This window comes from Neoarius graeffei, chromosome 8 (genome assembly GCF_027579695.1).
Source record: "Neoarius graeffei isolate fNeoGra1 chromosome 8, fNeoGra1.pri, whole genome shotgun sequence".
Classification (NCBI taxonomy): domain Eukaryota; kingdom Metazoa; phylum Chordata; class Actinopteri; order Siluriformes; family Ariidae; genus Neoarius; species Neoarius graeffei.
The window spans coordinates 59867250-59891070 of record NC_083576.1 but is presented as its reverse complement, the minus strand read 5'-3'; the positions used below and the strand labels follow the sequence as shown (position 1 = coordinate 59891070).

General features: G+C 40.4%; 1 protein-coding gene across 1 annotated transcript in view; it reads right to left on the bottom strand.

Moving 5' to 3' along the window:
* atg2a (autophagy related 2A) overlaps positions 1–23821 on the bottom strand; it is a 72364-nt gene that overhangs the window by 27046 nt on the left and 21497 nt on the right. The window contains exons 10-21 of the mRNA XM_060927933.1: positions 22262–22337; positions 21895–22147; positions 21610–21751; positions 15077–15175; positions 14452–14613; positions 14078–14342; positions 10511–10598; positions 10218–10389; positions 9900–10042; positions 7273–7406; positions 1042–1196; positions 804–954 (exon numbers count right to left, since the gene is read on the bottom strand). Coding sequence (XP_060783916.1) covers positions 804–954; positions 1042–1196; positions 7273–7406; positions 9900–10042; positions 10218–10389; positions 10511–10598; positions 14078–14342; positions 14452–14613; positions 15077–15175; positions 21610–21751; positions 21895–22147; positions 22262–22337 — 1840 coding nt within the window. The remainder of the gene's footprint in view (positions 1–803; positions 955–1041; positions 1197–7272; positions 7407–9899; positions 10043–10217; positions 10390–10510; positions 10599–14077; positions 14343–14451; positions 14614–15076; positions 15176–21609; positions 21752–21894; positions 22148–22261; positions 22338–23821) is intronic.

The window sequence follows — 23821 nt, the reverse complement described above, 5'->3', positions numbered from 1 at the left end:
GTAGTTAATAAAGATAGATGAGTAACAGCAGCAACTACAGTCTCAGCATTTAAGTCTAGGCTGAAAACATATGTTTCGTCAAGCATTTTGTTAATAGTGTTTATGAGGTAAAGGTGTAGATCTGGAGGGTCCTCAGACAGTGTGTTTTGGTAAACTGGGAGGTATGGATGCTGTCAGTCCCCACTTGCTTGCTCACTCGAGTTTGTGGAGGACGGCCCCATACAGACAGTTGAAAGTCACACTTGGAAGATACTCTGGACTCTTACAGTAATGCTTTTATGGCTGAGGACGACAGTTGACTTGCTAACTTTAGGACTGCAGTTGTCATGAACAGTTTTACACTCAAGTTTCCATCAATGAAGAGTTATAACATCAACGAAACTGACTTCATGTTAAAACTGTTAATGTTATAGTCATGTTGTCTGTTGTTGTCTAAATGAGGATGGGTTCCCTTTTGAGTCTGGTTGCTCTCGAGGTTTCTTCCTCATGTTGTCTGAGGGAGTTTTTCCTTGCCACTGTTGCCACAGGCGTGCTCATTGGGGATAGATTAGGGATAAAATTTGCTCGTGTTTTAAGTCATTCAAATTCTGTAAAGCTGCTTTGCGACAATGCTTATTTGTATCAAATCTTCGCTCGACCGTTCAAATCGTGGTAATACTGAGAAAATTCAGCAATGTTTACAGACACGTTTTCAGCGGCTGCCATCCTAGCTGCTTTGTATATCCACCGTCATGGCGGACGCTCATGACGTTTTGATGACGTGGTTGCAAGTCATTTATTGCTTTTTTTTTTTTTAATCTTACCTTTATGATAGAGTTCGACATTTGTGCTCTCTATAGTCAAGAAGTTTAAATTGGGATTATTCTGGTGCTGGGTAACACTGAAAATCTTCCCCCTTTCAAAGTCCAGCAGTAATTCTCCATGGCACTGTTCCACCCTCCGTCCTGCTTCAGTCTGTGGGAATGAAAAGAAGTGGAACAGACCCAAAGATAAACATGCCATTAAACTTGATTCTGATCGCATTGCTTATAATTTGCCTACCTTACTGTCCGTCAGAGCCTGTAGACGACCCTTGCCAATCAGTATAGTTAAACAAAGCAAACTGAGGGTGTGGTTAGGTTGGGGCTCTGGCTGCTCTCTTCTTCTTGGTTCACTAGCTGAACAGAACGGAGCTTCATCCTCTTCTGAGTCAGAATCTACAATTATATAAAAAGGTTTAAAGAAAAAAAAAGATCTTTAATAATTTTAAAAAACTTTTTAAAATAAGCCAATACTGCAATCTAATCCTCTATCCTCTTTTTTTGCTCCGCCTACTCAAGCGAGTAGGACGCTTCTTTGCTTTGCTCCTGCTTGATCTTTATTTTACTTTACTTTCTCACTTAATTTCCACTATTTCTTCATTTTATTTTTCACCTTTACAAGATAAGTTAGCTTTTAAAACAAAATGCCAGGGGGCAAAAAATCCAGGAGATCCTGCAGAAAATGCACAGAACTAGAACAGAGGATTTCTATCCTGGAATCAAAGATTGATGCTCTGCCAAAGATGGACAAACTAAGAGCGATATCTCATGAAAGGAGTACAGAAACAGTGGCTGAGAATGCAGAGATTGCACCCCGACAGGCCGATGGCATTGCAGATCGAGTGGATGAATACATCGATCTAACAGGGCAAAATGTGAGTACAGAAAACTGGCACACGATGGGTGGCAGGCCCAAAAATAAAAACAGAAGAGTAATTACCTCAACACCAGTTCGTTCTGATACTATGCAACCCATGCTCCACAGCCATGCTATTAGAAATAGAGCCAGGTCTACAAACTACAATAGGATTTACAATCCTATGGAAAATCCACAGCCCATAAGGCTTCAGAACAAATTTGAATGCCTCAGGGATGTGGAAGCGGAATTTTCAGGCGGACAAGCACACCATAGAAAGAGATCGCACCACAACCGAAGAGCTGTGGGAAGAGGCAAAAAGCAGCTCGTAACACCACCTGATCCCACAACCCTTGTTCTTGGTGATTCCACTGTAAGACATTTAAAAGGACATGGGATGATTATTTGCTGCCTTCCAAATGCTTCCATCTCTGACACCAAAGACAGCATTTTGAAACTCATGTCCGAGCATAAAACTATCAAACGTATTGTTGTGCATGTGGGAGCAAATGATGTTTTCAGAGAACAGCTGTTTGTCCAAGATGATTTCAGAAAACTTTTTTCTGATCTCTATAAGACTAGAATACAATCTTTTATCAGTGGCCCACTCCCTGCAAGGGGAAGCTTTGCATTTACTAGACTCTTTAGTCTTAACACCTGGCTTGGAAAAACTTGTTTTTTATTTGGTATGAACTTCATAGACAATTTTAACCTTTTCTGGAATCGCAGATAATTCATATATGTAGTGGAAGTTCATTATGTCTGACTGTTTAAGTATTTTTAAGTTCGTTTCTTAGACAAGGATTTTAAGATAGTTACCTTGTTGACAGTTTCAGCGTGAATCTTCCGCCTTCCTCAGAACTGTCCAGTTCTGAGGAAGGCGGAAGATTCACGCTGAAACTGTCAACAAGGTAACTATCTTAAAATCCTTGTCTAAGAAACGAACTTAAAAATACTTCGCAGATAATTCTTCAAGCCAAATAGCACTGAACTCAGCCGGACTGGGACCAAAGTTTTAGCTGATCACTACAGCCTCTCTCTCCAGCATGCATTCTTTTCTCAGCCAACATTGAGCAGAACTGCTGATAAATGCTCACAGACTGACCCAGTTACAAATATCAACAATACCTCTGCAAAGTCAAAACAACTACCCATGCAAGCACAGCATAGATGCTTCAACAAGGACACACAGCCATCTGGGGCAGACTGCCAAGAACCATCTGGGGCAGACTGCCAAGGACATCAACAATCACATGGAGAATGTGAGCATGTTGTTAACAATGGGCAGCCACAGATATCTGCATCGCCCATCCAGATTGAGGACCTGACCAAAGACAATCATGCCAAGGCTGCATCATCCACATCTCGACCCCATGCAAGTATCACAGAGACTGTCAGGGAGACAGTCACCACAGAGACAGTCATGGAGACACTCACAAAGACCTCACCAAAGTCCCAATCTCAGTCTCGGTCTTCTGACTTTGTTGTACCATCTCCGTCTCCCCCCTGCATGGATTTCCCTAAAAGTATGCAGAGACTGCTGCCAATGGCTGCACTCTCTTTTTCCAGCCCAAATCATTCGCAACAAGCAGTGTACCAGCGACAAGCAGTTCATCGAAAATCAACCAACAGACTGAATTGTGTTCGCCCAGGACTTTCAGCTGGCTACCAATCTTTTTCACCATCTAAAAAATACATGACATCTCCAATCCTTCCCCCTCCCAACCTCATGGAACATACAGAGAGTCTTGTATGATGTGCTGTAGGTCCCTGCATTGGGTGTAGTTTTGAAAACAAGCTGGGACCCAGAATGCCTATGCCATTCTCTATTCCTGTGTTGATAAGAAACAGAAAACATAGAGCATATTTAACCCAGGGGGTAAACCAGTCTAGTCTCCTTCCTGTTTCAAAACAACATCAGAGTGCCCAAGCGGATATTACTTCTAGACTTTCTGTAAAGCTAGCTCTTCTGAACATTAGATCACTTTCAAACAAGTCATTTTTAATTAATGATCTTATTTGCAAACACAATCTTGATTTTTTGCTTCTAACTGAAACATGGCTGGATCAAGCAAAGAGTGCTACCACCCTTATTGAAGCAGCTCCCCCAAATTTTAATTTCATGAATGCAACCCGACATGGGAAAGGTGGAGGGATCGCAAATATATTCAAAGCCTCTTTTCAATGTAAACAGTCCTCACTTGGTGATTTTACATCCTTTGAACAGTTATGTGCACTTGTTACATGCTCTCCTAACATATTGTTATTAACTATTTACAGGCCTCCGAGACATTCAGCCAAAGTTTTTCTGGAAGAGTTTGGTGAACTGTTGTCAGTCATTTGCTTAGAGTTTGACTGTCTTATTATATCTGGGGATTTTAACTTGTATGTAGATAATCCTGAAAACACTTATGCCAGAGAACTACTTGCACTTATTGACAACTTCAACCTAGTACAACATGTACAGGGGCCGACCCACTCTCGTGGTCATACCCTTGACCTTGTTATCGCAAAGGGTCTTACTGTTTCTACTACTGTTGTTGACCTGGCCTTATCTGATCATTTCTGTGTTTTCTCTGATGTTTCTATGTCCCCTCACATTCAGAACAGCTCAACGACTATGGGTAGGAGAGTCATAAACGACAACACATATGTTCTCTTTGAGCAAGCTCTCTCTCGGATCTCAACCAAAATGTCAGACTCTAGACGACTTACTGGAAATTTTTAATTTAAATATGACCCAAATTATGGATGATATTGCTCCATTCAAAATCAAAAGAGTCAATGACAAGCAGAAAGCACCATGGAAGCAATACCCAGCTGTTAAACTGCTAAAGAGAGAATGTAGGAAGACTGAAAGAAAATGGCGCAAATCTAAACTTCACATCCATTATCAAATCCATAAAGAGATGCTTTGTAAATATAATTATGAAATTGGTAAAGCAAGACAGTCTTTCTTCTCCAACATCATCAACAGGAATATGAACAATGCCCGTGTGCTATTTTCAACAGTAGAGAAGCTAACGAATCCCCCACCACAATTAGCACCTGAACTTCTCTCAGTTAATAAATGCAATGAGTTTGCATCCTTCTTCAAAGGTAAAATTGATAAAATACGGCAGAATATTGCTCATAATATATCTCAGTTGCAAATAACTGAAAAGCTGCCATCACCAGTGACACAGACAGACAATTTCAACACAATGTCAGAATTTTGTTTGATTGATTACGAGACTCTTGAAAAAACTGTACAAAATCTCAGTTCCTCAACATCTGAATTGGACATTCTGCCCACCAACTTTAAGTCTGTTCTTCACCTCATAATTACAGATGTGCTTCAGATCATAAATACATCCCTAGAGACTGGCATCGTTCCTGTGTCCCTGAAAAAAGCCGTTGTAAAGCCCCTACTTAAAAAGGATAATCTGGATGTTTCAGTATTAAACAACTACAGGCCAATATCAAATCTACCATTCATCGGGAAAATCCTTGAAAAAATTGTCTTCAATCAATTAACTGCCTTCTTGATATCAAACAGCTGTTTTGATAACTTTCAGTCAGGATTTCATGCAAATCATAGCACTGAAACAGTGCTGATTAAAGTTATAAATGACATACGTCTTAATACTGACGCAGGCAAAACATCGGTCCTGATGTTACTGGACCTCAGTGCAGCTTTTGATACTGTTGATCACAACATACTGCTATATCGACTTGAACACTTGGTTGGGTTGACTGGTAAAGTTATCAATTGGTTAAAATCATACTTAAAAGATAGAAGCTTCTTTGTTACCATGGGAAATTGTACCTCAACATCAATGTCCTTGACCTGTGGTGTCCCCCAGGGGTCGATCTTTGGACCATTACTATTCAACCTTTATATGCTCCCACTTGGACAAATTATCAAGATCAACTCAATTTTGTATCACTGCTATGCAGATGACACCCAAATTTATTTTGCTCTATCACCTAATGATTATGCCCCCCTTGAATGTCTCTACCAGTGTATCGACCAAATCAACAACTGGATGTCACAAAATTTTCTTCAGCTGAACACAGATAAAACAGATTTGGGGAAAAAAAGATGAAAGACTCAGGATTACCACTATTCTTGACACAAAGGGGATTAAAACAAAAGATATAGTTAAAAATCTCGGTGTTTTCATTGACAGCGAGCTAAACTTTGACAGTCGCATGAAAGCAATCACTAAATCGGCATTTTATCACCTAAAAAACATTTCCAAACTAAGAGGACTTGTGTCAAAAAATGATCTGGAAAAACTTATACATGCCTTCATCTCTAGTAGGGTTGATTACTGCAATGGCCTTTTCACAGGCCTGCCAAAAAAGACCATCAAACGACTTCAGGTGATTCAAAATGCAGCGGCTAGGGTTCTCACACGAACAAAAAGAACAGAGCACATTACTCCAATTCTAAGGTCCCTTCACTGGCTTCCAGTAAGCTACAGAATTGACTTTAAAGCATTGCTGCTGGTGTACAAATCTCTAAATGGTACAGGGCCCAATTACCTCTCTGATAAGTTGCAGCGGCCTAACCCAATCAGATCTACCAGATCGCAGCAGCAAAATTTACTGGTAAAACCAGTTGTTAAAACAAAGTGTGGTGAAGCAGCTTTTAGCTACTATGCAGTACAGCTATGGAACCAACTCCCAGAGGACATCAAAAATGCTCCTGCTGTTGGCAGCTTCAAATCTAGACTAAAGACCAAGCTGTTTTCAGATGCTTTTTGCTAACTGATAAATATCGTCATCTTTACATGTTTTAAACTTTACTTAACTTTTAGTCTCTGCATGTTTTAAACTTTACTTAACTTTTATTCTATTTTATTCTGCTGGTTTTTTTACTGAACTTTTACTTCATTTTATTATTTTATTTCTACTATTGTTTAATTCTTTTTTTTCCTCTCTTCTTCCCCATTTATTTTATGTAATTTTATTTTCTATTGTTTACTGGTTTGCTTTTACCTCTGTAAAGCACATTGAACTGCCACTGTGTATGAAATGCGCTATATAAATAAACTTGCCTTGCCTATCTGCCCCATTACTGCCTCACATCACTGCTTTTCTTTATTTATTTTGACATGGTTGCCAGGTCTGTGTTGGACATTCAACCCAAAAACAATCCAATATGGAAAAATATTCCTCTTTTAACCCACATACACTTCAAAGTCTTATAGCAAGGCTACTATTATAAAATCAGTAGCAATATTGAAATTAACATCAGACATTTTAAAAAGGAGGCATGAAAATATTCCATTTCCAAAAATAGTTCTTTTTCCAAGCTTCCTGATGACCAACAGTCTCTTATTATTACACTGATGGTCATAACTAAAGAATATACAGTATATGAAAATGAGTCAACTCCGACACAATAGAACCCATTCCTGCAGTAAGATAACGTGTAGAATTGTATGCTCTCAACCCACATGCACACACGTTTATCTAGCAGTGTCCAAGAAAGAAGTTGTTCATGTTCTATTTGAGCACACTGACAACTGCATATTCAGTAGCTCAGCTCTTCCATTGTTTGAAGCATATGGCCATTCTAATAAACCGTCTACTCTGTGTATATTACTGGGTTTTTAAATGACTGACCAAGCCTGAAGGCAGATTTACAGAGCTGAAACTCATCGTCCTCGGATCTGCGCTGCTGCAGGTGGCTGTGAGAGATCTTAGGAGGTGAGTGAGGAGGGGGTGGGGGCTCCCACATCAACAAATCATTATTGATCCTGAGGAGTGAGGACACAAGTAATAAAAAAAAATAGAGCAGTGAGGACAGAACATCCCCATAATCATGGAACATAAAACATCCATTAACTAAGACAACAGGAGCACATTACATCCAGGAAAAAAAAAATTAAGCAATGAGGCAAAACAATAGTAAAACTATAACTCTAACAATGATCAAACAAGTGGCATGACAATAAGTCCAATGATCAAAAAAAGGGAGTGAAAACAAAACAGAACCGAAATTAGTACAAGAACAGCCCAGACTCAAGAAACGGGTGAGATCATGACGTGTTCATGTGGTTCAAAGCTTGCATTCACATTTGACAAAACATCAGGCTAAAGCAAGCCAATGGACTCAATTTAACTTGATTTATATATAAAATTTTAAAAACCATAATATAAGGCAAACAGAACAACAGAAATATATTTTTTTAATATAAAAAAGAAATTATTTTATTGCTTGAGTGAAAAAGTGTTTATTATTGTGCATCTATTTTATACAACCTTTTTTATGAAAGGTGCTAATAATTCTGGAGGGCAATGTAACTGGGGGGTAAAAAAGAAAAAACAAGAGTCATCAGATGGCGGCGTATCCCCTCGGCCCCCATGTGAAACCCCACTCCAAATTCTCCCAAGTTGAATTGGTTGCCATGGAAATACGGGAACAAAAAAAATAAATAAATAAATTTTAAACTAGATAGAACTCGACGCCAACGGCATCGATGGGGATGCCTCCGCCTGGTAGACTACACGCCTTAAGTTGTGATTTGGGGATGGACATTTGACCTCACAGTAATCTTGACCTGTGACCTTTTAACCTCAAAATCTAAATCAGTTAATGTTTGTCCCCAAATGCACAAATGGTGAAAGTTTGGTAAAATTCCTTTCATTAGCCTTGGAGATATTGTGTTCACAAGGTTTTTGGACAAACATTTGACCTCACAGTGACCTTGACCTTAGACCTTTTGATCTCAAAATGTAAATCATTTCATCTTTGTCCCAAAGTGCACAAATGGTGAAAGTTTGGTGAAATTCCTTTCATTAGTCTTTGAGATATGGCGTTCACAAGGTTTGGGGTTGGACATTTGATCTCACAGTAATCTTGACCTGTGACCTTTTAACCTGAAAATCTAATCAGTTCATGTTTGTCCCAAAGCGCACAAATGGTGAAAGTTTGGGGAAATTCCTTTCATTAGCCTTTGAGATATCGTGTTCACAAGATTTCGGGACGGACGCACACACAGACAGACAACCCGAAAACATAATGCCTCCTAGGGATGAGTGAGTACAGCATTATCTGTATCTGTTAACCGTATGAATTATGTGTATCCGTATCCGTACTCGGAGTGGGCGGGGCCTAACCCGGAAGTGGTTAGCTTCAGATCAATGGTTTTGATCACGATAGCAAGCGAACTATTTACAGAACAAGTTTTGCAACAATGAATACAACACATGCGGTTGCAATTATGAAATGAAATGTAATGAACAAGAGTTTTCATACTCAACATAACTTTCTTTTTTTAACTTTTAATTTTTTTTTATGATCAATGTGATTTATTTTTTGTTCTTTTTTTATTTTTTTTATTTCCACACCAGGTGTGTGAGTGTGTGTAGCTTAATTTGTAATATTATTTATACCACTACTACCTAGAAAGTGTCAGACACTCAGTGCGTGAAGTAAAATAAAACTGGTTAGAGCCAACTGACGGTTTAAAAAAAAAAAAACTCCGACGACCAACAGAGAGAGAGTGTGTAGCTTAATTTGTAATACTTGTACCACTACTACCTTTATTTTTACATGAATTACAGAAAGAAAGTGTCAGACACTCAATGCGTGAAGTCGAAAAAACTGTTTTTAACTGACGGTTAAAAAAAAAGAAAAAAAAAATCTGACAGGCAGAGACGCAACGCGAGTCGCTTTCTACCAAGCACCACGTCTGAACGAACCCACGTTTACCAGAACTCTACTGGTTATAAGCAAGTACAAACTGAAATAAAAACAAACTTGAAGCTGAAGAAACCCGAAATGTTAACGGAAAAGAGCCGCGAACCGGAGAGACAGAGAGCTGTTCTCTGTGTAAGTGAGCAGAGCGGTGTGTGTAGGGGAGGGGGGCTGTGACGCTGTGTGAGGATTTTCACTCAGTCCGAGCACAGATATTGACTCGTATAATACTCGTACTCGGCAAAAAAGTGCTTTATCCGTACCGGATACTCGTTTCAGCAGAGTATCCGGCTCAATTCTAATGCCTCCTGCACCTTAAGGTGGTGGAGGCATAAAAACACAGAAATCCCAAAATGTCAAAAAGCACAACTCCTCTAGTCATTTAACATAACTGTAAGGTTCTGTGGGGAAAAGGGGAAAAAAATTCCTAATAGTTTTTGAGTTATGCTCCGGAAAATAAAATGTTTACAGATGGACAGAGTGATAACTATAGCTATATTCCCTTGCATTATATGCCGGGGGGATAAATAAGTAGAGATAAAACTCATGCCTGTTGTAGATGCTTTGAAAGGCTTCTTTGCTGGGTAAGAGGACATAGGCCACAGGGAGTGTGATATCCACTACATACTGACTCTGAGCCACACATTGAGCCTGGAATTCCTTCATTTCCTCTGGATCTGCTGGGATTACCATCTAATGAGACAAGAAAAAGAAAGAGAAATGAGAGACAGGTAGTGACTGTAAGGCTGACAAAAACTGAACACTGAAATATGGCAGGAGTCGAAGAGGTCAAAATGCAAGAAACAAAGAGAAAGACATGAGAGCGAGTGTGACAAAAATGAGAAGAATGAGAGAGAAAGTTGTCTACCTCTTCTGTCTCAAACATGGTGCGGTTAGAGGAGAAAGGGGAGCTGTTCTTCTCTCTCAGCTCACAGGGATTTTCCATAGACACAAAGCCAAGCCCCAAATCCCTGTTCAAACCCACATCTACACCCGCTCTACCATCAGAGTCTGCTGCTCCAATTACATGCACCACAATTCTACAAGAAAAGAAGAGGCAAAAACATTAGTAGTTTCAGAAGTAATTTAGCAACAGGTCAGTGCCTACTGTGATATAACTGCAGTTTTAGGCTTCTGGGAAGACTACGGACTCAGACTCACTTGGGTGTGCTGTCTGGGTTGTGCGTGTTGGAGCCTTTTTGTACACAAATACAAGGGAAAGAGCCTCCCTCCCAACCATCGTATACTCCTGAGAGAGAACACAGTCATCAACAACAGGGGGTCAAATTCTAAGCACTTGACTTTCTCGTTAAAGCATATACGCAGAGTCATGGCCTCACTTTCGTTTATAAATGCCTTGAGACCTCAGGAATGGCACAAGAATAGTTTTAAGTGTTAACAATAAATCTAATATAGTAATTTTTACGATTAAAGTGATTTATATACAGTAAGTAGTGGTCGGAGTGAATGACCTTGATGTCCATAACGTCACAGCAGGAAGTCTATCGGTCTCATTGCCATTTCCGCTATACTAAAACACAGAGCTGACTGCAACTCCGATCCTCCATTTTGAGATAATTTATCACCATGCCATGTAGATGTGTTGCTGGCGGGTGCAGCAACGTGACAGAAGGTGGATTTACGTTGCATTCATGGCCCAAGAATGTTCAAACTGCAAAGATTTGGACGCATTTTGTGAGTTCACGGGCACATTGGGCGCCTATGAAGTGGTCTCTCCTCTGCTCTGCACATTTTACTGAAGACTCGTACGAGACCTCTGATCTGTTGAGGAGCGTTGGCTATAAGCCCGTATTGAAAGAGGGTGCAGTACCAACAATTAAAGAAAACTACAAGAAAAGGAAAGCATTTATTTAATTATTTTTTAAAAAAAGGAAAGCAAGTTCAGTTGCACCAGTTCTCCCGGAGTGTGAGCCGAGGGTTGTTGGTAAAACCCGGGACGGGACATATCGCTCGGGCAATGACCTCCCTGCGGTTGTTGCTAAAACTGGTGACGTTCCGTCCCGGGCTTTAGTAATTGCCTGAACCGAGCAGTAATGGTGGAGTCCTCCGTATGAAGAAAACAGAAAGAGTGGAGCAGCCATCTTATTCAGGGTTTCTGCAGGCTTGAACAAGTTCAATTTAAGACTTTTTAAGACCATAACAGGTTAAATTTAAGACTTATGCCGCACAAAAAAAATAAAGAAAATTGGGAGAGCCTGAATTACTTTCAAAATAACAAAATATTATCATCATTCACCAATGAACTCATTACATCCCTAGGGTGCGCTCTTGCATTAATGAGGAACTAAGTTGCAGTGGAGCCAAAGACATTCCGCAAATCACTTGAGGATGAGGCATTCGATTCCATACGGTTTGTGTCTTGTAACGTTACAGTTCGCACGGAGTTAGCTGATACACCGTCTCGAAATGTGCTCTGACAACGGTGAACAAAATTGAGTGATCGCATGCGATTGTTGCAGACTTTTATGGGCAGCCTGGTGCTTCTCCGCTTTCACGTGCCTTTACACCCAGGGTGCAGAGTTTGAGTGTTCTTTTGCACAATGTGCAGTACGCCTCAAACGGATTGTTTGGTACATGTTTTAACCAGTCTATGAAATCATTGCGTTCAAGCCAGCAGTCGTTAAACTTGCATTTGCCCATTTTGCTACAAACCATGACAATCTCCCTCGCTTCTTTTAGGCTCTACTGTCTAAATGCGCACGTACCATGCCCTGTGCATCACCATGCCAACCAGGCTAGACGCCGGATTCCATTGTGTCTCATTTGTAGTTTGCAGCATAGCCTACTGACACTAAGTAGGCCTAGCCTATATGACTAATTATGAATATCACCAACGCATTTAACAAAAAAAAGCGAATGGGGTAAATGGACGTAAGGATTTAAGACTTCACAAAATTACATTTAAGACCTACAATGCAAAATATGTTCGTATTTTAGACTTTTTAAGGCCTTAAATTAGGATTATCAAATTTTAGACTTAAGACTTTTTAAGACTCCGCGGAAACCCTGTTATTTCTAAACTGGATATTGCTGCCATCTCGCCCTTACATGGAAGAACGGAGAACTGAACGAACAACTGAAAGTCAGATTGCTTCAAAACAATTGGCCACAGGATCGGCCTTCAAGAAGCGAGAACACAGACGTGTAAGCTCCGATTCTCATTTGGATACAAAGCAACATGTTTATCTGCATTTAGATTAATACTAGTGCTGTCAAAAATGTTGTGTTATTAACGCGTTAACTTGACTCAATTTTAACGGCGATAATTTTTTTATCGCGAGATTAACGCTCTGTGACATGATGTAGGTTTTTCATAAGCTTTTGAAACTGCCAGGAACTTGGAACAGACACTTTGCTTAGAAAACCGATAGCAGCTAGACTGTAATGCCCCGCACAGCCAGAGTCCTCTGCCCTCCTCCCCCAAAGAACCAGCGCGGGCAGGGCGCGCTAGTAGAGATGGGATTTATGGCTCTTTGATGGGATCCGCATCTTTGTGATCCGTTCTATGAAAAGAGCCGTTCAAAAGACTGGCTAATTTGGCTCTTTTTAAATATTTATTCAGTTTTAAGAAGACAGCGTCTAAAGAAGCCAGATCCCTCTGAACTGTAAACTCAATGCTATCCCAGAAATCCTTCCTGTAATATGCAAATTTGGCTGCCTCTGATTGGACAGCGCGACGCATCAACAGGCAGAAAGTGTAAAAGTACAAAATGTGTTAAGTGAGCTGAAACAGTAAAGATCAGATTCAATGCAATATTTATCAACGAACAACTTAAAGTTAATATAATAGTGTACTTTATATTATAATCAAGCATGTCAAGCCTACCGTCACTGTGTAACCTGTCTCTCTGATTAGACTAACTCAAGCAGTAGATCACTTCACTCATGGTTCTTTTGCTAGCCCCGGTGCTCGGCTTAGGTTTCACTTTGCAGTGGCTGTGTCAAGACGTGTTATGCTTTGCAATAAAAAAAAAAAAACATTGGTACAAAGCAAGCCCATTCACATTTTTATGCTGATAAGAGAATTACAATGGTTTTTCATGTGACAAAAATGTGCGATTAAATTGCGATTAATCGCGAGTTAACTATGACAGTCGCGACATTAATCGCGATTAAATATTTTAATCGCTTGACAGCACTAATTAATACATGTAACTTGTATTGTGTGTTTAAGTTACCGGTATAAGATTATTTAATTTGCTTCAGAATGTGATTGTCTCAGTTCATCTGATTATTTAATTAGCCTTACACATTTTTTCAATGAAAATGCATGCATGTACACATATGCTGCATAAGTCATAACATCTATCCCGTTTTAATGAGAGTCAACCCACAATCAACAAAGTCAAATCAGTCTTAGTTGAGCAAGTCGGTAACGGTATTTCTTACTTTCACCATAAATTTTTATTTATAGGACTTTGGTCTATAGCTGTAAAAGGCCTCGGCCTTAAAACCGGTTACCGCTGTAACGTCACGCACTCAGGGCTGGCTTCAGCAGGGCAGCTCGAATGCCAACTTTGCGTTCGATTTTAACTCTCAAAAATATATATATTTTAATTCCCATTTATGCAGCATACAAGAGTCAAGGATGGAGATACTATCCACTCAAATTTATTTAAAAATAAAGGTTCTGCGTATCTGCTTTAAAGACAAAAGGGAAAGGCACAATGTCTAAGTAGAATGGATAAGTGAGTAGGTTCCCTCTACCATGCATATCACTGAAGGTGGCCTCCAGCAGCTTGGTGAGTTGAGCTGTGGAGGTGGATGGCACCTGCTGTTGGAGGTCTGACCCTTGATGAGACTTCAGCTCTAGATTAGACATCTCCAAACTCAGGATCTCTTGACGCACTGCTCGCTCGCTAATGGGTCTTCTCTGGTCTAAAGGTCGAAGGTCAGGGATGGGGAAGCGAAGCTTCAGCACAGCGTAGGGGGAGAGGAGAACAAGGGAGGACTGCAGCTCAAACAACTGAGGCTATGGAGAGACAGAGGGAGGTTAGTTGTAAGAGATAAAGAAGCAATATAGTGCCCAGGTCCATCGCTGACCGACAGGTAATAAAGCATACAGGATTTCAGGGCAGCACCTGGGTGTTTGTGGGCTTTGTCGGCTGGCTGGGGCAGTGGCTCAGGGCCTGAATGATGCCATCCATTCTGCCCAATATATCCAGGTCTATCTCGGTGGTGAGCTTGTCCAGCTCTATACGTAGTGAGCTGTCCCTGCGCAGTACTCGCTGCTTTGATCCACTCTGCAGAAGAGCACAAACATGAAAATGATTTGAAACTATAGAGCAGGGGCATTGAACTAAAATTTCTAAAAAAGGTCCAGTTACAAAAAAATTCCTTGTTTACAAATAAAATGTAAAATCTATGAAAAGAAGTCTGTGAAAATGCCCCTTTCCTTTATTCTGATGAACTGCCTTCAGCTAAATGTTTTTTTTTTTTAAACAAATGCAGGTGATTGCCTAAACCACAAGGATCTGTTATAGCAGCTGAGCTGATTCATGAATCGCTGAACTAGAGACCTGCAACAATATTTAGTTAGCTCCGCTGAAACACTTTTCTGGATCCAGACCCAGACCGCAGTCCACCATGTGGCAACTCCTGCTATAGACTATGGACTCATTGAGTCTCACTCTGAATGGTCTTGCACAGACTGATATGAACTTACACTCAGATGTACAAAAGGACAAATAAACTCAGATGAAGCACCTTGCGCTGCTGTTTTTCTGTCAAGGAGTGGTGAATTTGGGCACAAGGTCTGGCAGCGGCTCCCACAGTAAAGTGACCAGCATTCTTGAACTGCAACAACTGAACACACACACACGCACACACCGGTTAGTAACTTCAGTGAACAATGAGCTGCCAGTGTGTAGTAAGCACTATTGTAGTGGCTGCTGGGTGTAAAACAGCTTTTGGAGGAAGGGTAGTAGCCAAATTATGTAGTATAAATGTATTTATATACAGTACCAGTCAAAAGTTTGGACACACCTAATCATTCATAAGTTTTTCTGTATTTTGTAAAAAATACAAAAAAAAAAAAATCACAGCAACTTTTGGTTAAAAAAACAAAACAAAAACTTATTAATATTACCAAAAAAGAGTGACTTTCAGGGAGGCCTGCAAGTGCCAGGAAATGCACTAGAATGCATCTCCGAGCATGCAGAACCCATGAGCTTTCAGGGCCCTAAGGCAGCTCCTGAACCCCTGATCTTTTGGTCTAGTTAGAACCCTGTTAGGGGTGGCACGGTGGTGTAGTGGTTAGCGCTGTCGCCTCACAGCAAGAAGGTCCTGGGTTCGAGCCCCGGGGCCGGCGAGAGCCTTTCTGTGTGGAGTTTGCATGTTCTCCCCGTGTCTGCGTGGGTTTCCTCCGGGTGCTCCGGTTTCCCCCACAGTCCAAAGACATGCAGGTTAGGTTAACTGGTGACTCTAAATTGACCGTAGGTGTGAGTGTGAATGGTTGTCTGTGTCTATGTGTCAGCCCTGTAATGACCTGGCGACTTGTCCAGGGTGTACCCCGCCTTTCGCCAGTTGTCAGCTGGGATAGGCTCCAGCTTGCCTGCGACCCTGTAGAAGGATAAAGCGGCTAGAGATAATGAGATGAGATGAGAACCCTGTTACAGTGCTCTCTGTTCTCCTCACAGTACAGAAGAACATGTCAAACTTACTGTCACAGTTGCAGGAGACAGAGATTACAGAATATATACTTTATTGTCCCCATAGGGAAGCTATTTCTCAGTGAGCGAACATGTCGGTCTCTGGCATGACCATACAAGCAGGGTAAAACACACCAAAAAAAAAAACCAAGAGGGAAAAACAAAAAGAAAAATCCTGAACCATTCCAATAACTCTTCAGACCATTCTACCGACGTACATGTTTTAGGGGAAAGTTTCCTTATAAATCAATGTTAGCAACAATGAAGGATGCCAACCTCCTGGCTATTTTGGTAATTTGTCTGCTGTGAAAATGGATAGTGTGTTTACTAAAGTTTTTCACTGTTCTGTAATTTAAACCTAGATCAATTGAAAGTGGGGTTTTAATAGCACCACACACAGGTGGGAGAAAAAGCTCTAAGAATAGAAACTGGGGACCCATAAGATAATCTGCAATATATTAAAAGAAGAAAATATTTACTGAACCCAGTTAGCAAGACGCGCAGCTTAAAGGAGAACTGAAGTAATTTTTAAACTTGCTTTATTTCTTAATTAACGTGTTATTCAGTTACGTTTTCGGTTTTAGTAACCTTATATCGTGACTCGTATTGGCAACTAATTGCAATTAAATATTATACTTATCGGCCTATTCGGTTTTTAGCCATGTTGAATTTAGTTTGTTTGGTCCACGGCAGGCGTCGCTTATCCACACGATCTTCACAAGACTTGTGCGAGACTTCGAAATGTGAAGTGTCAGCGCCGCCATTTTGAAAACTGTTTTACAAACAAAATAGTTCACAAAAATGGAGTTTAAATGACGATTACTGCCTACTTTTTTCAAACTTTCCTGATTGCTATCAGAACAAACAAAACTTCCAGCTTGATTTCATCAGCATTCGAAGGACGGCGCGCGCGCCTTTTGACAACGCTGGCAGATGTTGGTCACTTTGATTTCCGCTGTATGTTTTACTTCCATCCTACAATGTCTCGCACAGGTCTCAGCGAATCTCGTTTACAGCCATTGCTTTGACATATGGACTGATATATTATATAGCATATTTCAAACACTCGTAACTCGCTATAGCAGTGACAAAATAGCTGTCAAAAATGCATTCCTATATTTAATAAAATGAGATAAATAGAATTTTGATAATAATAAAAAAATTTGCTTTCAGTTCTCCTTTAAAGGCCTGGTCCCATAATACCGATCACTATAACTACAACTGTAATGATAACTATAAATAAATTGTTCCCCTGCAGTTTATATGGTTGATGGTCACACCAGACTGATACGATACCTACAGCCCGGGCCTGGGTTTATCCGCATCAGTGAGATTGCTTCTGGAGTGATTTTTCCAGGCCTGGATCTGATCCGACAAAACATCTGACCAATCAGGTAATTGTTTACATGTGACGTTGTCAGAGCGCATGCTAGTTTTCCTGGGCATCTTTGTACATCCTTGTTGCATTGTGAAGTCACGGAATACGGATTCACAGAAAATAAAAAATATAATACAAAGCATGGATCCATGGATTAAAGCAAAAAAAAAAAAAAAAATCATCTGACTGAAAAAAAAAGCTCCATGTCGTTGGCCCCTACCACATCAGCAATGCGTCAAATTTTAAACGCCATGTTGTCCATTATCCCCTCTGCCCCTACTTATAGTACATTTACATAATTTTAACAATGACTAAAGCTAAGGCAAGACTTTACCATTGTCATTACTGGCTATAAATGATGAAACATCAAGTTTTCAGCGCAAAGTGCAAATTTATTTCAACAATACTTTAGTAATGCACAACAGTGGTTAAGAGAAAAGTGCAAGTGCAGTCGAACTTTAACCATGCTTTCAAAAGAGTGGAACAGAAAGAACTTGCAAGAAAAGTAAAGTGAAAGTTCACTTTTTCTGCTTCTTCGCAGTGAAGCCAAAGGCATCTAGTTTTTTGCCATTGCTTCCACAGACTTTTTTTATGGCAAACTACACAAAAGCACACACCTGCCATTTTCATCTTTTTGCACCATGGACTAAATGGCTTGCCATTATCGCCCATTTCATTTAGCCAAGCCCATCTCCACTTATTCTTTACCGTTTTGTCGATGTCTGACACATCTGTGCTTTCATTTAAAAGAAGCGCGTCCATGCTGGCAAAACCGAAAGTAATTTGACGCGCTCTATGGAAATCGAAGGGCCTATGTCAGGTGGCCTTATACGCAGTACTCGAGTTGAGGGGGGATGTGGGGGGAGGCATCCCCCTTCTGAAATAAAAATCTCAAATCATTCCCCTTATAAAACGGCCATCCCCCCATCACATCCCTTGTGCCATTTTACCGATTAATGTGGAAATTAGCCTACTATTATTTTAACAAATATTACTATTTCAACATTAGACGCTTTGCGCAGTGATAGCCTACATGTAGCCGGATAAAAAAGACGCATATTTATTTATTCGGTTGCACCTCTCATTCACACCTATATGGAGGTTTCAGACACTGAAAAGAGCTACTTTCACAAACTCTGGGCAGAGTGGAGATTTCTGAAAACTCCATCTTCAGACACGCGTGTAAATCGGGAAAACGAAGCGACAGTGGGCGAGAGGGCGCGCGCGAATATAATGAGTCATAGGTGTGAATCTTTCACCGAATGCCAATTGTCCCGGTTCTTCATGAAATCGCACGCGCAAATTCATCAGGTTAACTTTCAAATAACTGTTCTTGTGCACTTGCGACACCGGAGCCACTTTCCTGAATTTTGAGCTTCGGAGTATTCGCTTCTTTATCTATTTAATCAATTTATTTATTTGTTACATACATGGGGCGGCACGGTGGTGTAGTGGTTAGCGCTGTCACCTCACAGCAAGAAGGTCCTGGGTTCGAGCCCCGGGGCTGGCGAGGGCCTTTCTGTGCGGAGTTTGCATGTTCTCCCCGTGTCCGCGTGGGTTTCCTCCGGGTGCTCCGCTTTCCCCCACAGTCCAAAGACATGCAGGTTAGGTTAACTGGTGGCTCTAAATTGACCGTAGGTGTGAATGTGAGTGTGAATGGTTGTCTGTGTCTGTGTCAGCCCTGTGATGACCTGGCGACTTGTCCAGGGTGTACCCCGCCTTTCGCCCACAGTCAGCTGGGATAGGCTCCAGCTTGCCTGCGACCCTGTAGAAGGATAAAGCGGCTAGAGATAATGAGATGTTACATACATTAAATTACTAATGTAAAACATTAGTAGCCTATTTAAGCAACAGCTGTTTTCTGCACTGTTTTCCGACCTTTTGTGCTTAGTGAATGAGACACTTCATTACACTCCACTGACCGACTTCCAATTCTGGACTTTTTTGAAAATGTAAAATATAGGCCTACGAGATGTTTTTTTGGGACTTGATTCGCGTTGCTCCTTCACTATTAATTTTTGAGACTGACGAGGCACTAAATACTGTGGAATTATTTTCTCCTTACTATGAAGTTTGGCATCTTAAACAAGTGTCGGGAAATCTTGCAGCCCGACTCCGCAGCCTCCAATGTTTAAGCGAACTGCTGAAACCATAATGTTTAAAGATTAAATCGTAGGCTAATCAAACCAAAGAAAAACACTGCCTTTCCAGGACGTTGTCTGCCGAAGCCTACAAAAGGCTTAATAGCAAAGGTCTTGCTGTGGCTTCAACTTTTCACCTGATCACCTTTCAATAGGCGAATATCATTATTACTACTACTATTAGTAGTAGACAAGTAACCTAGTTGCCTAGTAGTAGGACAGCGAAATAGTTTCATCAGTGGCCTACGCTTAGCCTCCCCGGGACTAGACAGTAGCGGAAGCTGTATTTATTTATTTATGCCTATCTAGCGCAACAACTTATTCCTTTACATATACTCAAACATAGCACAAGAAAGGGTTCAACAACAGGCAATCACAGCAGCTTGGTGAAGTTCTAAATCACATCGGTGTCAGACCTATGGGCCTACCCCCCCCTTTTTTTCCCTCGGATCTGCATCACTCTCATTATTGACCTTTAGCGCTCTCAGTTGACGGAAATCCGTCGTAGCGACGGAAAACTTTAATCCATGTGGATCTTTTATTCACAGACGTGCTTTTCCATGAAATATCAATAGTAAGTTAATAAAGTAAGCATATAAATGCAGGTAAGATATTTTAAATTATGAACTTCGGCAGTCCAAACGTTTTAGACTTCTTAATTTTTTTTTTTTTTTAAATCCGCGATGCATTATCCGTATGAAATATGTAACCAATCTGTAATATACTGAAACGTCCGTGACCAATCTATAAATTATTAGCATCTATGATGTATCTGTATTAAAATCCATGACCACTCCATATTTTGTATCCTTTTTTTATTATATTTCCGTAGTCCGTGACCTATGCATATTTTGTCAACCACTGGACTATATGCATACACTATCGTTCAAAAGTTTGGGGTCACCCAGACAATTTTGTGTTTTCCATGAAAAGTCACACTTTTATTTCCCACCATAAGTTGTAAAATGAATAGAAAATATAGTCAAGACATTATTCTGGCCATTTTGAGCATTTAATCGACCCCACAAATGTGATGCTCCAGAAACTCAATCTGCTCAAAGGAAGGTCAGTTTTATAGCTTCTCTAAAAAGCTCAACTGTTTTCAGCTGTGCTAACATGATTGTACAAGGGTTTTCTAATCATCCATTAGCCTTCTGAGGCAATGAGCAAACACATTGTACCATTAGAACACTGGAGTGAGAGTTGCTGGAAATGGGCCTCTATACACCTATGGAGATATTGCACCAAAAACCAGACATTTGCAGCTAGAATAGTAATTTACCACATTAGCAATGTATAGAGTGTATTTCTGATTAGTTTAAAGTGATCTGCATTGGAAAGAACAGTGTTTTCTTTCAAAAATAAGGAAATTTCAAAGTGACCCCAAACTTTTGAACGGTAATGTAGGTTGTTTTGAAGTCCAAGCTGTGCAGTATGACCCGGAATAATGTGCTACTACTTGGGAAAAACCTCCATGACTATTCCCAAGTTGCATGCATTTATTTACCTGAGTGTCAGGACCAACGAATGTTATAATTGGGATTATAGTTGTGTGGGTGGTAGAAGAGAGCAACTGGACTTGTTTGAAGATTCTTGAAAACATTTCACCTCTCATCCAAAAGGCTTCCTCAGTTCTGTCTGACTAATAGGGAGTATTTATCCTCTCGTGGATCATAATAGAATCAGAATTCTAATGGCTGCATAGTAGGTGGCTGATAAATGAGAGGACTTCCGGGAAACCGGCAGACACTTCAGCCAGAGAGGACCACCCTCCCTTGTCAACCCGGAACGGCCATCACTGACTGCTCCAGAGTGGAACTAAATTCAGGTATAGTCATAGTTATAGGTATAGTTATCGGTGTTGTGGGACCGGGCCCTAACTCTGTCAAAATTAATTTGAATAAAATCCCCAATTCCGGGAATATTCTGGCATCTTCGCTATCTTTGATTTGAATTATAATCCGTTTTCCATTTAAACCATGACTAAAAAGTGAACGAATGTGTAATGAATGAAAGGTGAACGAAGTTAAAGCTGCTATCGGTTACTATAATGAATGAGAGGTATAATACCTCCGTGTACTGGGGTTTGCCTGGCTCCCAAAGACACTCCAGCAGTTCCAGCCTGCTGAAGGAGAGGTCAGAGGTCATGGAACGGGCATGCCGCCCAGAACTACGCAGTTCACATGCTACCTGCACAGCTGCCCCTGTTAGCCTGTACAAGAAAAAAAAAATGCATCAAGAAGAAAAACTGTACTGACAAAAATGCTGTGTGCTAGTCAATAAACAGAGTGCTCGTATTGTTACCTCATGCTCAAGGAAGAAAGAATAAAGTGTAAAAACAGCACCGCTGCGTACCTGAGATGCGAGTGAGGGCATGCTTTTGCAAAGCTACCCCTCAGGTTCTCAAAGTCTCTCTCGCTGAACATGCTGTCCTTGAAGAAGGCTAGCTCATGGAAGAACACCTGTGACACCTTAGTCATTGCGGACAGACCGTCAGGGTCTTGAGCTGGCTCCTTTTCCAAAAGAGTAAGAGTCATTCCACCCAGAGAGAGGCGGAGCAAGCAATCAGGCTTCATGGATTCTGACTGGCCAGAGTTTGTTGATCGCCCTGTGATATACAGAGAAGTGAAGAAGAGAGAGAGAGGGGAAAAAAAAATTATACATATATTTTAACTCATGCCTGAAAGGCTTATATGCATTTTGTTAAGTAATGAGAACATACGTGGTGGCTTGCTACATTGAGGCAAACTAGATAAAGTTCCTGGTACAGGATACCGTCTAGGGCAATTAAGCATTCCCTGAAAAATAAAGAAGAAACAAAATTATCTTTACATACAAGAAATGCAATATCATATCATTATGATAATATCATTGATTATTATTCATACAGGGCACTTTTTCCATGGAATAAACCATGTGCTCTATCCCCTTCTAGTGGGTTTATTGATAGCATGCAATATTGTTAGCATATCGCTTATCCTCCATGTATTACACCACTCTACCCAATGTTGAATGAGCGTGCAATATTATTACAATATCGCACATTGTCAAGACAACACGCCGTCACAAGTCAGAGCTCATGCGAAGAGCCAATGACAAAACTTTTCTGCTGCGCATGCGCACAATCATTTCTTTCTCCACCAGGAAAGAGAGAAGACGAGGCTAATCCAGTGCTACTGCTAGGATTAGCTATGCTATAATTAAGCACTAAATAAATAAACTGAAACTAAAGATGCTCTGAAGACCTGAAAAGCTACCAAAAAAGCTACCATTATATATTCTTCACAAGAGAAAAACATACCAAGGGACACTGAAAAAGAGACACATCGGAGACGTAAAACGTCCATGCTAGTGAGTGACAGAGTTTGTAAACAAACATGGCTGCGAGGTTTGCTTAGTTAAAAGCAGAAGATGGAGAAAATTTTGGCTGCCAGGTCGCGCCGTTGTGTGTAGCTGATGTTGATTTTAAAAGTAAATTACATTGGGAAATGAAATACTTAAGTCTGCTTGAAAAATTCTGTGCCGAGTGTGCATGGAAGAAGAGTCTTGGGACAGAAATCTTGGTTTCTTGGTCGTTAGCCTGTGCTACTGATGAACGCTAGAGCGGCTGTAGGTGACTTCACTGCCGCGCTAACAGCGCCAACTTGCGGGTAAACTTGCGTTGGCCTTCAAGAATGCTATATTGATATGAAGAGAATGTGTATGTATAATAACAGGCTTTTTTTTTTTCATGGCATATCTGATATATTCCATTCAGCTAGCAAGATACTGAACTCGTCTTCAACTAGTTCAGTATCATGCTAGCGTCTAAGGAATATATCTTTAAAAAAAAAAACAGCCAATGTTATTTAAATATACATATTAGCACCAAAAAAAACAAAAAACAAAACAAAACAAAAAAAAAACTGTATATAACATACATACATAGGCTCAATATAATACTCTATGAGACCCTTCATTTCTATTGAACCAACTAATATTATAGTAAGCTACAAACATTATATAGTATAGAAGACATGCATAAGAAAAAAAAAAAAAGACAGATATAAACTAGCAGCTGTCCACTTCTGGTATAACTCAGTTTTGTAATTTATGTGCAATCTCAATGTGATATGAGATAAATTTAAACAATTTTACACTTATCCCTAAAGCAGTCTTTTCAAGTACATAATTCGGGCTACACCCTGTATTTCTGAATTTGGGCTTTTTCCGTCGTGATACAGGGTAATTTGGGCTTTTCTGCACACGCAAAGTGCTGTTTTCCCAGCGCTCTGTGTTTAAA